This window comes from Dendrobates tinctorius, unplaced genomic scaffold (assembly GCF_039654945.1).
Source record: "Dendrobates tinctorius isolate UK_male_01 unplaced genomic scaffold, ASM3965494v1 ptg000254l, whole genome shotgun sequence".
Classification (NCBI taxonomy): domain Eukaryota; kingdom Metazoa; phylum Chordata; class Amphibia; order Anura; family Dendrobatidae; genus Dendrobates; species Dendrobates tinctorius.
The window spans coordinates 19,732,151-19,750,427 of NW_027361921.1; the positions used below are offsets into that span (position 1 = coordinate 19,732,151).

General features: G+C 46.7%; 1 protein-coding gene across 2 annotated transcripts in view; it reads left to right on the forward strand.

The window, feature by feature from the left end:
• PTH2R (parathyroid hormone 2 receptor) overlaps window positions 1–18,277 on the forward strand; it is a 2,104,896-nt gene that overhangs the window by 692,699 nt on the left and 1,393,920 nt on the right. For both annotated transcript variants that reach the window (XM_073558211.1, XM_073558212.1), the window contains one exon: window positions 17,686–17,807. In XM_073558211.1, coding sequence (XP_073414312.1) covers window positions 17,686–17,807 — 122 coding nt within the window. The remainder of the gene's footprint in view (window positions 1–17,685; window positions 17,808–18,277) is intronic.

Here is an 18,277-nt window from a genome sequence, read left to right on the forward strand (position 1 = left end):
GGGGATTAACTGACCGGACTGAACACCTGTAACACAGGAACAAGTGTGGATTGTGCAGACGCCACTTCGGAGCTGTAGCTGGCAGGGTTGGAGGACAGGGGAAATACGAGAGACAGTGGAGCCACAGGCCTAATTGGAGCACGGTTAAAAATCAGTAGTGGTACGACTGTGTAGGCAGCAGGAGACTTTGCCATCCACACAGCAGGGGATCAGCTGACATTACTGAACCCCACTGAGACACGGGAGCAAGTATCTCTTTCCGTGTGGACGGCACTTCCGAACTACAACTGGCTGTGTTGAAGCCCAGGAAATAGGAGGGTGTAGGCAGAGGCCTACTGTATTTTGAATGAGGTGACAGCAGGAGAGACTGCCATCCACACAGCAGGGGATCAGCTGACATTACTGAACCCCACTGAGACACGGGAGCAAGTATCTCTTTCCGTGTGGACGGCACTTCCGAACTACAACTGGCTGTGTTGAAGCCCAGGAAATAGGAGGGTGTAGGCAGAGGCCTACTGTATTTTGAATGAGGTGACAGCAGGAGAGACTGCCATCCACACAGCAGGGGATCAGCTGACATTACTGAACCCCACTGAGACACGGGAGCAAGTATCTCTTTCCGTGTGGATGGCACTTCCGAACTACAACTGGCTGTGTTGAAGCCCAGGAAATAGGAGGGTGTAGGCAGAGGCCTACTGTATTTTGAATGAGGTGACAGCAGGAGAGACTGCCATCCACACAGCAGGGGATCAGCTGACATTACTGAACCCCACTGAGACACGGGAGCAAGTATCTCTTTCCGTGTGGACGGCACTTACGAACTACAACTGGCTGTGTTGAAGCCCAGGAAATAGGAGGGTGTAGGCAGAGGCCTACTGTATTTTGAATGAGGTTACAGCAGGAGAGACTGCCATCCACACAGCAGGGGATCAGCTGACGTTACTGAACCCCACTGAGACACGGGAGCAAGTATCTCTTTCCGTGTGGACGGCACTTACGAACTACAACTGGCTGTGTTGAAGCCCAGGAAATAGGAGGGTGTAGGCAGAGGCCTACTGTATTTTGAATGAGGTGACAGCAGGAGAGACTGCCATCCACACAGCAGGGGATCAGCTGACGTTACTGAACCCCACTGAGACACGGGAGCAAGTATCTCTTTCCGTGTGGACGGCACTTCCGAACTACAACTGGCTGTGTTGAAGCCCAGGAAATAGGAGGGTGTAGGCAGAGGCCTACTGTATTTTGAATGAGGTGACAGCAGGAGAGACTGCCATCCACACAGCAGGGGATCAGCTGACGTTACTGAACCCCACTGAGACACGGGAGCAAGTATGTCTTTCCGTGTGGACGGCACTTCCGAACTACAACTGGCTGTGTTGAAGCCCAGGAAATAGGAGGGTATAGGCAGAGGCCTACTGTATTTTGAATGAGGTGACAGCAGAAGAGACTGCCATCCACACAGCAGGGGATCAGCTGACATTACTGAACCCCACTGAGACACGGGAGCAAGTATCTCTTTCCGTGTGGACGGCACTTCCGAACTACAACTGGCTGTGTTGAAGCCCAGGAAATAGGAGGGTGTAGGCAGAGGCCTACTGTCTTTGTAATGCGGAGACAGCAGGAGAGACTGCCATCTCCACAGCAGGGGATCAGCTGGCAATGATGAACCCCACTAACACTTGAACGAATGTGTTTGGCTCTGTGGAGACGACACTTCTGAACACCAACTGACGCTGTTGGAGCCCAGGATTAGGCGAGGAGCAGGCTGTGGCCTACTGGATTTTGGCAGGTGAAGGCAGCAGGAGACTTGCCATCTCCACAGCAGGGGAACAGCTGGCAGTGCTGAACCCCACTAACACTCTAACGAAGGTGTTTGGCTCTGTGGAGACGACACTTCTGAACACCAACTGACGCTGTTGGAGCCCAGGATTAGGCGAGGAGCAGGCTGGGGCCTACTGGATTTTGGCAGGTGAAGGCAGCAGGAGACTTGCCATCTCCACAGCAGGGGAACAGCTGGCAGTGCTGAACCCCACTAACACTCTAACGAATGTGTTTGGCTCTGTGGAGACGACACTTCTGAACACCAACTGACGCTGTTGGAGCCCAGGATTAGGCGAGGAGCAGGCTGTGGCCTACTGGATTTTGGCAGGTGAAGGCAGCAGGAGACTTGCCATCTCCACAGCAGGGGAACAGCTGGCAGTGCTGAACCCCACTAACACTCTAACGAATGTGTTTGGCTCTGTGGAGACGACACTTCTGAACACCAACTGACGCTGTTGGAGCCCAGGATTAGGCGAGGAGCAGGCTGGGGCCTACTGGATTTTGGCAGGTGAAGGCAGCAGGAGACTTGCCATCTCCACAGCAGGGGAACAGCTGGCAGTGCTGAACCCCACTAACACTCGAACGAATGTGTTTGGCTCTGTGGAGACGACACTTCTGAACACCAACTGACGCTGTTGGAGCCCAGGATTAGGCGAGGAGCAGGCTGGGGCCTACTGGATTTTGGCAGGTGAAGGCAGCAGGAGACTTGCCATCTCCACAGCAGGGGAACAGCTGGCAGTGCTGAACCCCACTAACACTCGAACGAATGTGTTTGGCTCTGTGGAGACGACACTTCTGAACACCAACTGACGCTGTTGGAGCCCAGGATTAGGCGAGGAGCAGGCTGTGGCCTACTGGATTTTGGCAGGTGAAGGCAGCAGGAGACTTGCCATCTCCACAGCAGGGGAACAGCTGGCAGTGCTGAACCCCACTAACACTCTAACGAATGTGTTTGGCTCTGTGGAGACGACACTTCTGAACACCAACTGACGCTGTTGGAGCCCAGGATTAGGCGAGGAGCAGGCTGTGGCCTACTGGATTTTGGCAGGTGAAGGCAGCAGGAGACTTGCATCTCCACAGCAGGGGAACAGCTGGCAGTGCTGAACCCCACTAACACTCTAACGAAGGTGTTTGGCTCTGTGGAGACGACACTTCTGAACACCAACTGACGCTGTTGGAGCCCAGGATTAGGCGAGGAGCAGGCTGGGGCCTACTGGATTTTGGCAGGTGAAGGCAGCAGGAGACTTGCCATCTCCACAGCAGGGGAACAGCTGGCAGTGCTGAACCCCACTAACACTCTAACGAATGTGTTTGGCTCCGTGGAGACGACACTTCTGAACACCAACTGACGCTGTTGGAGCCCTGGATTAGGCGAGGAGCAGGCTGTGGCCTACTGGATTTTGGCAGGTGAAGGCAGCAGGAGACTTGCCATCTCCACAGCAGGGGAACAGCTGGCAGTGCTGAACCCCACTAACACTCTAACGAATGTGTTTGGCTCTGTGGAGACGACACTTCTGAACACCAACTGACGCTGTTGGAGCCCAGGATTACGCATGCCGCATGCAGAGGCCAATGGGCAGCGGTTTTTATGGAGGTTGTGGACTACTACTGATTCTAACCATGCTCCACTTAGGCCTCTGGCTCCACTGTCTCTACTATTTACCCTGGCCTCCAACCCCGCCAGCTACATCTCTGAAGTGGCGTCAGCACAATCTACACTTGTTCCTGTGTTACTGGTGCTCAGTCCCGTCAGTTGATCCCCTGATGTTTGTCCGGCAAGTTCGCCAGCTCTGTCCTCATTCCCACTACTGGTTATGGGAATGTGGACAGAGCAGGAGACCTTGCCGGACACACATCAGGGGATAAACTGATGGGACTGAGCCACAGGAACACAGGAACAAGTGTAGATTGTGCTGACGCCACTTCAGAGATGTAGATGGTGGGGTTGGAGGTCAGGGGAAATAGTAGAGACAGTGGAGCCAGAGACCTAAGTTGGGCACGGTTAAAAATCAGTAGTGGTTTGAATGTTGATGGAGCTGGTGACTTTGCCGTCCACACAGCAGGGGATCAGCTGGCATTACTGAACCCCACTAACACAGGAGCTAGTGTGTTTCTCTGTGCAGACGACACATCTGAGCGACAACTGGCTGTGTTGAAGCAAAGGGATTATAGTTCAGGTGGTAGAAAAATGAACACACCAGCAGACCTGGATACAGTTGCCAACCACTAATTTAGTCTGTAAGAGGAATGGCAAAGTCTTTGGAGATCCAGGCCTTGTTCATTTTCAGAAAAGTCAGCCGGTCAACATTATCGGAAGATAGTCGCGTGCGACGGTCTGTTAGTACACCACCTGCGGCACTAAAGACACGTTCCGATAATACACTGGCAGCAGGGCAAGCCAGCACCTCCAATGCATACTGGCTAAGCTCTGGCCATGTATTCAGCTTAGAGACCCAAAACTTGAAGGGGGAAGAGCCATCTGGGAGTACAGCGACAGGGCAAGACATGTAGTCTGACACCATCTGACGGAAGCGTTGCCTCCTGCTGACTCGAGGCGTCGCTGATGGTGTAGACAATTGTGGTGGACACACAAAACTTTGCCACATTTGGGCCATAGTGGTCTTGCCTTGTGCTGCGGCGCTGCCTCTGCTCCCTCTTTGTGCAGAGTTTCCTCCACTGCCTCGACGCACAGAGCTGCTTTGTAAAGCACTAGCAACAATGCTGTCGGGTGGAATGGAAAACATTATGGACTGCACCAGTGACTCTTCGTACTCCCGCATTTTACGCTCCCGGTTCAACGTTGGTATGAGCCTTTGTACGCTGTCCCGGTAGCGAGGATCTAGGAGGGTGTACACCCAATAATCAGCCGAGACGAGAATGTGGGCGATGCGGCGGTCGTTTCTCAGGCACTGCAGCATGAAATCAACCATGTGCTGCAGACTCCCAACTGCCAAAGAACCGCTGTCCCCTGTTTGAGGCGTGACCTCGGCCTGCTTTGCATCACCCCACCCTTGCTGTACATACTGAGTAGAGGTTTGTGTACCTCCCTCCTCTGGAGAGATGTCTTCCTCCTCCATCGACTCCTCCTCATCCTCCTCACAAAGTGTCCCCTGCCTAGGCCTTTGTGAGGAAACACGTAGCGCAGACTGTCCAGAAGCAGATGGCATTTGGGACTCCTCATCCTCCACCTCTTCTGAAACCTCATCCCTTAGTGCTTGCAGTGTTTGTTGAAGCAGGCAGATAAGGGGGACAGTCATGCTGACTAGTGCATCATCTGCACTTGCCATCCACGTGGATTCATCGAAGGCACGCAAAACGAGGCAGATGTCCTTCATAGAGGCCCACTCAATGGTGCTGAAGTGTGAACGGCACACAGTGCGACTTGTTTGCGCCTGATGCAGCTGGTACTCCATGACTGCTGCCTGCTGCTCACACAACCGCTCCAACATATGTAACGTTGAATTCCACCGGGTGGGTAGGTCACATATGATGCGATGTTCCGGAAGGCCAAATCGTCGCTGCAGAGCAGCGAGGCGCGATCTTGCCGTGCTGGAACGTCGCAAGTGAGCGCACTCTATGCGGACCTTGTGCAACAGTGCAGCAAGATCCGGATAGTCCCTCAGAAAGCTCTGCACGACCAAGTTAAGAACATGTGCCAGACATGGGATGTGTGTGAGGTTGCCTAGGCCAAGAGCTGCCACCAGATTTCGGCCATTGTCACACACTACCAAGCCCGGCTGGAGATTCGCTGGCCCAAACCACACATCGCTCTCCAGCTTGATAGCATTCCAGAGCTCCTGCGCTGTGTGGCTTCGATTCCCCAAAGAAATTAATTTGAGTACAGCCTGTTGACGTTTGGCCACGGCTGTGCTCATATCGGTCGTAACAGGCTCCTGCTCTGCTGTTTCTGAGGAACTTGAGTAGGAGGAGGAGTCTATGTGTACAGACTGGAGTCCTGCAATCCGTGGCGTTGGAAGAACACGTACAGCGCCACTCTCCAGATCCGTACCCGGCTCCACAACATTGACCCAGTGGGCAGTGAGGGAAAGGTATCGTCCCTGTCCATGGTTACTGGTCCACGCATCGGTGGTCAGGTGGACCTTGCTACTAACGGCGTTTAGTAGCGCATGTTTTATTTTGCCCTCAACATGTTTCTGCAGGGCAGGGACGGCTCGCCTGCTGAAATAAAAGTGGCTGGGCACGTTGTATTGGGGGACTGCCAATGCCATTAAGTCCCGGAAGGTGTCAGTGTCCACCAGCCTGAATGACAGCATTTCAACTGCCAGAAGTTTGGCAATGCCAGCATTCAGAGACTGTGCTCGGGGATGGTTTGCCGAGTAAGGGCGCCTTTTATCCCATGCCTGTGCTACCGATGGCTGTGATGGATGGGAATGTGCTGCTATGGGTGTAATCTGACAGGGTCTCCGGACAACAGTGGCAGAGGTTCTTCCTTGGCGATCCTGTGAGGAAGCCGAACCAGCAGTGTGTGAGCTGGAGGAAGAGGGCCCAACACGAACTGAAGAGGTGGTAGGTGGTGCTGTACGTTGGCCTACGTCTTCAGGGTGTCTCTGCAACTCCAACTCGTGCTTGGTGCGCACATGTTTCCACATATTTGTGGTATTGAGGTTGCTGACATTTCTCCCTCTTTTGACTCTCTGATGACACAGCTTGCATTTGACAAAGCAAATGTCATCTGCAACTGTGTCAAAAAAGGACCACGCACTGCAACTCTTGTGAGTGCCCGGTTTGCCTTTGGAAGGAGGAATGCTCCTAACGGGTGCCGAAGTGGAGGGTACAGGCAACCAAGTCTTCCCCCTCCCTCTGCCTCCTGTTTTGGCCGGTAGGGGAATCTCTTCCTCCGAGCTGCTCCCACCACCTTCCTGTTGCTCACGCCATGATGGGTCAAGGACCTCATCATCTTCCCTCCCCTCTTCAAACAGCTGCTTCTCCGGGGTTGTCTCGCCAGCACCGTACGCACCAGAAAGTGGCAACTGAGTCTCGTCATCATCTGATGCGTACTGAGGTGTGCTGACCATAGGCACTGGCGCACTCGCCTCTTCAGATTCAGAGGGACAAAGAAGTTGCGCATCACTGCATACTCCCTCTTCTTCACATTCAGGAATGCTGCTTGGCTGGCCCCCTCTTTCCAAGCCAACAGATTCCGAGAACAGAAGTAGAGACTGTGATGGCTCCTGTCCATGTCTCTCTGACTGCCTGGGCACTTTGGCAGGTGGTGAAGAGACAGATGGTTGCTCTTCGGTGCTCTGACCCTGAGAGGATGCGGAAGTAATTGAAGTCGATGCGTTAGCTGCCATCCATCCGACAACGGCTTCAATTTGTTCCTCCCGCAGCAGTGGGGTACGTTGAGGTCCTACAAAGCTGCGCATAAAGGACTGTTGCCTGCTAAAACTGGGGGATGCTGATCCACTGGTGCCCGCAGCAGGCCCAGAATCCCCACGTCCTCTACCTGTAGAATCCCCACGTCCTCTCCCTGCAGAATCCCCACGTCCTCTCCCTGCTGAAACTCCACGCCCACGCCCACGCGCCTTACTCCCTGCCTTCTTCATCTTGCAAGACTGCTTAAGATAGGCAAAAAAGTACAAAGGGGGGCCTTAGTGTGCTTATTCCTGAACAGCTGGTTACAGGTACAAGAAACACTAATTTTATGAAGTGTGTGTGTGTGTGGACTAGACTTTAATAGGAGCTGATGTGGCCTACACAAGTTCAAAATGTAGTGTTTGGTGAACTTTTTTTGTGGTTTCTTTGTTGGAAACAAACTCAAAGTATGTGAACAAAGAATTGAAACTGATAGTATCACCAACTTTTTGGAGCTATTACAATGCAGGCAGGTAACCTACAATGCAAAAGATGAGGCTCCAAAAAAATTGGGTAATACTAATCTGGCTGCGCCGGCAGGGCACAAGCCAGAAAAAAAGGCTCCTCTATCTACTCCTATATAGTGTTTGCAACCAACCAATGTTGATGGATACGGATGGATGCACACTAATAGGAGAAGAAAAAATGAGCTGCACTCAAAGACAAATACAGTATGTGTGAGGCAGTGACGCACGTTGAGCGTCCTACAACCAGACGTAGCTGCAGGACACTCTACTCAGCGTGAGCTGCACTCACACACAGTCAGAGGCCTCTCAGACAGCCGTCAACAGTGCAGCTAAGTGGGCACTGGCACTGACAGGCTGCAGAAAGGCTCCGCTGTGTACTCCTTTATAGTGTTTGCAACCACCGTAGATGGAGACAGATGGATGCACACTAATAGAAGAAAAAATGAGCTGCACTCAAATAAAAATATGTGTGAGGCACTGACGCACGCTGAGCGTCCTACAGCCAGACGTAGCTGCAGGACACACTACTCAGCGTGAGCTGCACTCACACACAGTCAGAGACCTCTCAGACAGCCGTGAACAGTGCAGCAAAGTGGACACTAGCACTGAAAGGCTGCAGAAAGGCTCCGCTGTCTACTACTAGTGTTTGCAACCAACGTATATGGATACGGATGGAAGCACACTAGATTGAAATTATGTAAAAAATGCAGCTCAAAAAATAAAAGATGTATGAGGCAGCAGTGATCACACTGGGTGGCCTACAGCCTGACGTGGCTGCAGGACCCACTCCACAGCGTGAGCTGCACTCACACAGCCCTTGCAGACAGCTGTGAACACTGCTGCTAGGGCAAAGAAGGCTACAGTGGTGGTTTATGTAGCCTGGGTAAAGCACTAGATGTTTGGTGGAATCGCTATTTCTAACTGTCCCTCACAGTCTTCTACAGCAGCCTGTCCCTAACTGAATTCACAGCAGAGTGACCAGAAATGGCGGCTGCGGTGGCTTTTATAGTGCATCATGACATCATTTCGGCAGCCAATCACAGCCATGCCAATAGTTAACATGCCTACATGCCTAACAGGATGTGCCCACACTTCGGAGGATTCCCATTGGCTTAATCAAAGCAAGCAGGCTCATAGCATGATGGGAACTTCCTATTCCGATTCCGATTCCGGAATCCGATATGACAAAAGTATCGGAACTAAGTATCGGAATTCCGATACCGCTAATATCGGCCGATACCCGATACTTGCAGTATCGGAATGCTCAACACTAGTGATGGTGTCTCCGCGGCTTGTGTTTTGAACGATATCAATGTGTCAGGACCGCTGGTGAATCGCTATGTAATCGCTGGTGAGCTGTCAAACAGACAGCTTCACCAATGGTCAGCACAGTGACGCCCGGCGTCGCTGTGCACATTAGTAACCAGCGCGCTGATGCAGGAAGCTGGTAACTAACTTACACATCGGGTATCCAAGGGACGTGCGTCCCTAGATACCCGATGTGTACATTAGTTACCAGCTCCCTGCATCAGCGCGCTGGTAACTAACGTACACATTGGGTATCTAATGGACGAACGTCCCTTGGACACCCGATGTGTATATTAGTTACCAGCAGATCGCTGGTCTCCCGCCTGTCACACACAGCGATGCGTGGTGGCCAGCGGGAGACCAGCGACCAAAAAAAAGTCTTGGCCTTTCCTGCAATGATCAGCGATACCGGCAGGGGGGCCGGTCGCTGATCGCTGTCACACACAGCAATCTTGCTGGTGAGATCGCTGTTGTGTCACAAAAATTGTGACTCAGCAGCGATCTCTCTAGCGAGATCGCTATGTGTGACGGGGCCTTAAGACCAGGAATAGTTGAACATATATAGTTAAAGCATTCTCCACTGTGATTGAGAGCTTTGACGAACTGCTTCATCAATCCAAGTTTTATGTGCAAGGGAGGAAAGACAATGTTCTTCCTATCCACTAGAGGATCATGGATGACATTCTTATCGCCAGATGCCAAACTCTGTCGCTGAGGCCATTCAGTTTTCACCTAATGCTCTGCTGTAGCTCTACTGTCCCGGTAGCACAGAAAACAAGGGTGTTTTGTGTACCCTCCTTGCAGACCCAAAAGAAAGTTAACCATGTTCAGGTACTTTCAGCTGCATTACATCTAATGTGGTGTACTTAATTATTTGTACTAAATGTCCAACTGGGGGTCTGTATGTGGGGGAGACAGGGCAAAAGCTTAAAACAAGGATGAATGCTCATTATCACACAATAAGAGAAATAAGAATGGATCTACCTGTGGCAAAACATTTTTGTATGATGGACCACAACACCAGGGATATGAAATTACTGGTATTGAAAGGTAGCTTCACATCTCAGAGAGAGAGAAGAGTTTGTGAGTATAAATTTATGACGACCTTTGACACTCTCAATGCTGGAATGAATGTGTCGCATGGATTTATGTCTTTTTACATCAATTAAGGAATTTGCTCCTAAGACCTTGTGGGGACATCACAACACATTAGGAGACCCCAATCAGAGGACAATAAAACATCCGGACTCCTTATCTATGAACTGGTCCAATATTTATGTTTCTCCCGCTCCCATAATCATAATTCTGCTTCACGTCCCTTGTCTCATCTATTGCATTTTTTCTGTGCTGTATTGTGCATAAATATGTGACTCTTCAAATTTTGTATTAGTCTATGCCTGATGAAGTGACCTGAGTAGTCTCGAAAGCTTGCAATGTGTTACCATCTTTTCAGTTAGCCATTAAAAGGTATCAACCACTCTCAATTCTGCATATTTTTCGATCTACTGGCTAACACGGTACAAAGATATACATCTTTCCTGTAGAACAATCTTGTTGTTTTTATATTCTTTTTTAAGTTTTACAGAATGACCTATTGGTACAGAGCCATACTTATTTCCATTGTGTAACAGAACACATTTTAAATTTCTTTTGGAACTATCAATACAAAGCCTCCAATCCCTTGAATCATATGCTGGAAGTCCCATAAAGAGAAGTAGCCCTTCAACAGTAGTACAATAGACAAGCTGGCCATCTGAATGGAAGTACTTACACAGTTCTGCTTCCCTGTTACGATAAAATGAGACACTTGCAACGGGTTTCAACATTCGATTCTCTTGTAGTCTTGAAGCCAATAGTTCAGCAGACTCTTTTGGTAGATAAAGCTCTCTAACCAGATAATTCAAAGCAGACTGAGTAAACAGAATTGGTTTGTCACAATCTTCATCACATGGCTGAAAAATATCTGGACTGTCTTCTTCATCAGTATAACAATGTGAGGAGAGATCTGTGTCAACGTTTTCTGGAAGCGCAGTAAATTTTGGAACAGGTATGTCTTCACTATGGGCAACTGGTTGAATAGCTGAAGGAATACTCGGGTATTGCAAATATTGCTTGTTTTTCTTATTGAAACCTTTTACATCGACAAGGCAGAAATAGCAGTCTTCTAAATGATTGCTTGGTTCTCTCCAAACCTTAGGAACTCCAAACTGAAGTTTAGCATTCTTTCCTTGAGACCATGATCTCAAGCTCTCAATACAGGTTTTGCACACTTTATGAGGAGCCCAATGCTTGTCTTGGTCTCCAAGTTTTACTTTGAAATACACAAAATACATCCTCTTAACAAAGTCAGTCTTGTTGCGCCTCTGAGTCTTCACAGTAAAGTTTCCACAGATGTAACAAAAAATATTTGGATCATTTGAGCACTGTCTTCTGCAAGATGTAGAGGCCATTGTTAGATCAGCAAAATATCCTGCAGAGAAATACAAGATAAAAGTTGTTAGCTACCTGAGTTGTTCATTGAATTTCTGTCCCCTCCCACACCTTAGGTATTGATTCACAAACAAAAAACAGAAAAACAGCAGCATCTATATATAAACGCCTTATCGTGTCTGTAACCGAAATCGCGGGCCGCAGATTGGTCGCGGCCGCCAGACCCCAACCAATCAGCGACAGGTGCAGCTGTTTGTAACGGTAAGCTGCGCCTACCGCCGATTGGTCGCGGCCGCCAGGCCGCAACCAATCAGCTGCCAGTGCAGTCGGGGACAGCGCTCAATCAGCCACAGAGATTATTCCATTAAAAAGATTAAAAAAATTAGTATCACCGACGGCCTCCAATGTCTTTTCCACCTGCCCGGCCTCGCGGTCCCAGTAAGGCTTTGCGACTTAGACCCGCGATAACGTCACTCTCGCGAGAGCTCAACGTAATGTTAGGCGTCAGATTTCTGAGACTGCACAACAGGAATCCAGAGCCGTACATCCAGCGGTCTCCCATTCCCCTCCAACCGCTCAGGGACCTGCTCAGCAATCTCGGCAATCCAGGCGTTCTGCTCAGACCCGCTCTCTGAGTCTGGATGTTGGTGCCACCTCTGGTCCAGCAATGGTAGTGCAAGCTGCTTTGCAGGGAACGGCTCCAGAGGAGCAAGACGACCTCTCAGAGGAGAGCGGGGGTCACATGCTCAGGTCCTGCTTCGGATCTGATTGGTCCTTCTCAGAAGACTGGAAGGTCCCGGAAGCGCATGGCTATAAAAAGCCTGCATGGCGGCTCGGCCATGCGCTAGTGTAGACCTTACTTTATTTGCTATGTGTGTATGGTGACGGATGCATGTGTCTGGTAACTGACTCATTGGAAACCCCTACCCTCTGATATTACGAATGTGGACAGAGTGTATGTTTTAGTCAGTGCCAGGTAATGGCAAGCTATGCGCCACTGCGCTTACCGCACCTTACATTAGCGTCCGACGGTGTCCGGTTCACCGGCACTGTCATTAAGCGGCTGTACCTTCCACCGCGCTGCACTCTGCAGCACCTCTTGGCGTTCGCGGCTGTGACGCCACATGCCGGCTGGCCCTGTGAAGTAACAGGCCCGGCATCTACGCCTTATTTTACTCTAGGGCGTCTCTGTGCCTAAAACAGAGTCTGTCCTAGCACCTCGAGTGACGTCAACCCGAGTGCAGTACTCCGCCTCCTAGCGAGTCTGACATTATCCAGCAGCGGTCTTTACATCTACCGCACGGTGGACCCCGGGTGGTGAACGCACCTCCTATTATTCATATGTGGTGCGTTCCACTGTCCCTAAGACGTTATCAGCGGTATAATCTGCAAAGCATTACTGGGAACATGAGGCCGGGAGCGTGGAAAGGACATCGGAGGCCGTCGGAAGGTGGCCATGGGTAACAAAAACAAAAAAACAAACATACTTACCTTCCGGCGGCCCTCAGACTATTTTCCTTCTCTCTCTAACGTGCCCGGCTTCGCGGTCCCAGTAATGCTTTGCGGCTTATACCGCTGATGACGTCCCCTCTCACGAGAGTTACGTCATCTACAGTCTTTAGCGCTAAACATTACTGACAACGCGATGCCGGCCGCGTGGAGAGGAGAGCTGGGGGGGAGCGGGGGGAGTGGAGAGCGGGGGGGCATTGCTGATTTGTCGCTCGCGGACAGAGGGCCGCGACGCTGGTTGGTCGCGGCTACACAGAAAGGGGGGTGAGGGGACCATGCATACCAGGAAAGGGGGGTGAGGGGACCATGCATACCAGAAAAGAGGGGTAAGGGAACCATGCATACCAGGATTGGGGGGTGAGGGGACCATTCATACCAGGATTGGGGGGTGAGGGGACCATGCATTCCAGGGTTGGGGGGTGAGGGGACCATGCATACCCCAAAAAGGGAGTAAGAAGACCATGCATACCAGGAAAGAGAGGTGAGAGGACCATGCATACCAGGGTTGGGGGGTGAGAGGACCATGCATACCAGGATAGGGGGTTGAGGAGTAGCATGCATATCAGGATTTCGGGTGAGAGAACTATACATATCAGGATTGGGGGTGCATTATTGCATTATTATTAAATCTTCAAAAATAAACTGCATATATATTCTAGAATACCCGATGCGTTAGAATCGGGCCACCATATAGTAAAAACAATAAAGATCAAAATTCATTGAAAATTTCAATAAATAAAACAGTACCTGCACATGACTGTTGTGTACGTTGAAAACTGTTTGTTTACTTTCTTATCATAACAAATGGGAATTATGCATGTTCAAAGAAAACAAAGATATTCTCACATTTATTGGGAGACTAAATGAAAACTAAATTTACCTTAGTGAACCATATAAACCAGCACTTTTCATACACTACTTATATTTTTCATGGAATTCATGAAAATGGGCTATATACCTATAACGCAAAAACGTGATGTGATAGAGAAATTATAAGACCAGATTTGAATTCAGCACCCTCAAATTAGTCTAAAACTGTTCTTAAAGTCCATGCCAGAAATTTTTTTTTTGTAGACCAGTGTTATCGTACGTTCAAGTCCCTTAAAAAACTAAATATTACAGCAAAATACAAAAATTAGCATTATATAAAAAATGAAACAAATAATAAAATTCAAGTCACTGATCTTTCCTTCCCTTTAAAAATGAGGAAATTAGAAATATAATGGATTTTGAACTGCTGCATCCAAAATTTCTAGTCTATTAAAATTATGAAAATATGACAATAGTTAGCCCTTATAAAAAAAAACTGAAAACAAAATCCATAATGTATTTTATCACCTCATGTCTTTAAAAAATAGCAGTTAAAAAAAATTAAAATGCTATTTGTACCCTAAATTGGTATCTATTAGAATTTGAACTCACAACGCAAAAAACAAAACCTCACTCAGCTTATAGTTGGAAAAAAAATATTATGGATCTCAAAAAGCGGCATCACAAATCAAAAATTTTTTTAGAAACGGCTAGAAAAAAATTCAACATTTTGAAAAAAATAATCAATGTGAGTTTGATATCGCTGTAATCATACTGACCTGGAGAATAACATTTTGGATTATTTTTACCGCATAGTGAATACTTTAGAAGCAAAACCTTAAAACAATGACTGTATTTGCAATTGCACTTCTGAGAGGGGCATAATCTTATTTTTTTCCTCAAGCTACAGAAAAGCTGGAATCAGCCCTGCATTTAACAATTACGCTGCTATCAAGTATAAATGGGAATTCCCCAAAACGTTCCTCATCAATCATAATACATCTATGTATGGTGCTTTAAGATTCAGTCTATTCTTTCCCTTTTGAAAAGATGGAACACAGTAACGAGGTTCACAGGATCAACCCCTATCTCTCATTCTATCCATCTTTAAACTTCAAATCAAATAAGATTCAACCAGCAAGATTATGAATGGTTGTACAATTAACTTATAATACAAAATTCTCTGTTTGAAATATGCCGTAAGTGATCTGTTCTTTTCCCATCAATTAGAGATCATGAAACAAATTTGCAAGACTCTGGTCCAATTGCCACAATGGTTGTAGTTGCCAACTAGAGCCGTGCAAACCTTACCCTAACTATCAGCATCTCTGTAGCCTCTTCTGGTTATATTACATTGAGCCTACTAGAAGAGGAACCATGGACTCCAGCAGGTTATATGAGGTTCACAGAGCTTTCGTCAGGACATAAAGTGATCAAAGATATAGGTCGCATGAGAGTAGCTGTGGTGACTTCTGCATCACCATTAATGAAAGAGGATGTGATCATCACACTGTGATTCGTTTGTGATATCCAGTCAATTCTAGGAGACTTAAACAAATCCTCATCAGAGGTAAGAAAAAAACATAAAGGTGTTTGCATTTTTTTTTTAAATATGAAAAATGTAAACGTTGAAATAACTTTTCCCTTTTTCCAGTTGAAAATTAAACAATTAAAAAATATCTTGTATAGCCAGGTCCGTAAAATTCTTGTTTATAAAAATACAGTGTAAAGTTATTTAACCAATATGTAAAGAGAAAAAAATTCAAATCAACAAACTTCCCATTAATAAGTCCCTGCATTTTCCCCTGAAAAATGCTATAACGTGATAATTTAAGCACTAAAACATTAAACAAAACCTAAGTGTACTATTGTCATAATCATACACTATCTCACCACACTTGGAATTCTTTCCTGATTTTTCACTCCATTGTATGGTAAAGTGAAAGGTATAATCGAAAACTATAACTCACCCTCAATAAAAAAAAGTCCTTATACAAGTATGTAAATAGAAAATTAGAAACACGTTTTGGCTCTTAGACGAAGGCAATGAAAAAAGAAAAGCAAAAAAATAATGAATTACATGGATATGAAGGGCTTAAATTTGATCTAAATATACACACATGGTCAAAATTGTTGTTACCCCTCGATTAATGACAGAAATACCCACAATGGTGACAGAAATAATTTGAATCTGGACAGAAATGATGGTACCCATAACTTAATATTTTGTTGCACAACCTTTTGAAGCAATCACTGCAATCAACTGATTCCTGTAACTGTCAATGAGACTTCTGCACCTCTCGACAGGTATTTTGGCCCACTCCTCAAGAGCAAACTGCTCCAGTTGACTCATGTTTGAAGTTTGCCTTTTCCAGACAGCATTTATCAGCTCTTTCCTCTTTCCAAAGATGCTCAATAGGATTTAGGTAAGGGCTCATACAAGGCCACTTCAGAAAAGTCCAATGTTTTCCTCTTAGCCATTCTTGGGTGTTTTTAGCTGTTATGTGTGTTTTGGATCATTATCCTGTTGCAAGATCCATGGCCTGTGACTGAGACCAAGCTTTCTGACACTAGGCAGCACATTTCTCTCTAGAATCCCTTGATAGTCTTGAGATTTCATTGTACCCTGCAACAGATTCTAGACACCCTGTGCCAGATGCAGCAATGCAGCCCCAGAGCATCACAGAGCCTCCTCCATGTTTCTTAGTAGGGACAGTGCTCTTTTCTTGATATACTTCATTTTTCCATCTGTGAACATAGAGCTGATGTGTCTTGCCAAAAAGTTCCATTTTTGTCTCATCTGTCCATAGGACATTCTCCCAGAAGCTTTGTGGCTTGTCAACATATAGTTTGGCAAATTCCAGTATGGCTTTTTTATGATTTTTTTTCAACAATGGTGTCCTCCTTGGTCATCTCCCATGAAGTCCACTTTGGCTCATACAAAGATGAATGTTGCAATCTGACACTAATGTTCCTTGAGTTTCAAGTTCACCTTTAATCTGTTTAGAAGTTTTTCTGGGCTTTTTTGTTACCATTCGTATTATCTGTCTCATTGATTTGTCATCAATTTTCCTCCTGGGGCCACATCCAGGGAGGTTGGCTACAGTCCCATGGAGCTTATATTTCTGAATAATATGTGCAACTGTAGTCACAGGAACATCAAGCTGCTTGGAGATGGTCTTATAACTTTTACCTTTAACATGTTTGTCTATAATTTTCTTTCTAATCTCCTAAGACAACTCTTTCCTTCACTTTCTCTGGTCCATGTTGAATGTGATACACACCATGTCACCAAACAGCGCAGTGAGTATCTGTAGCCCTCTATACAGGCCCACTCACTGATTCCAAGATTGTAGACACCTGTGACAATAATTAGTGGACACATCCTGATTTATCGCACTATTTTCAGGGGTACCATCATTTCTGTCCAGACCTATTTCATGAGTTTTATTTTATTAAAAATTCTGTGGAAGCATGGTTGAAAAGCAATGTCTGACTTTCATTCGTTCATTTTCATAGATTTTTTATTTATTATTACTTTTGTCAGATTCAACTTATTTCTCTGACCATTGTGGGTTTTTCTGTCATTAAACGAGGGGTACCAACAATTTTGACCACGCGTGTAATGTAAATAATGCTTTATTATATTCCTAAATAATGTTGTACTGTACAACCAGGCTTGGACTGGCCCATGAGGGAATAGATGAATCCCCATGGTTGACTGTTGTGCAGTAGTGGGGCCATCACTCACATATTTGAGCAGTTCTTGGCACTATACACTTGATTCACTGTGTAGAGAACAATGCCAGTGTTACTTGAGGGTCCATGAAAATGAGTACAGTCATATTAGTATTTTATTTTTCATCTTTGTATTTCATGTTTCTGTCATTATCCATAGTAAACAATATAAAGATGATATACTTTTGTTTTCTTATACACAGTCTTTTCTTCTTTTTTTTCTTAGGAATGGTTTATAGAAAGTGTAATATAAATGGAACATGGGACTTTGTGCAAAATTCCAACAGAACATTTTCTAATTATTCTGAATGTATCAGCTTCTTGGAGCCTGAATTGAGCCACGGCAAAGTAAATATAATTAATTTGCAATTTTGAATATTGGTAGATAAAAATCATATTTCGCAATCATTGGTGTCTAAGGAAATGTGAATTCTGAAGTATTTAGTTATTTCCTCTCTAAATCTTTGCAACCTCTCCACAAATTGTTATGATATACTGTCCGTAAAGGAAAAAAATTACCCATTGTTTAAATTGTTTGTTTTTTTTCAATTTTTTTGAGGCTGATTCATTAAGACTAGAGTTGAGCGAAACGGGTCGAAAAAATTCAAAAGTCGCCGACTTTTGGCAAAGTCGGGTTTCATGAAACGAAACTCGACCCTAGGATGAGGTCGGCCACGAGGTCGGCGACTTACGCGCCAAAGTCGCGTTTCAAAAGTTTGTTTTGCGCTCTTTTTCAGCCAATCAGGATCCACGGACACTGTGGGCAACGTGATGACATAGGCACGGGTCACCACCATCTTTCAGAAGGGCATGCAAGT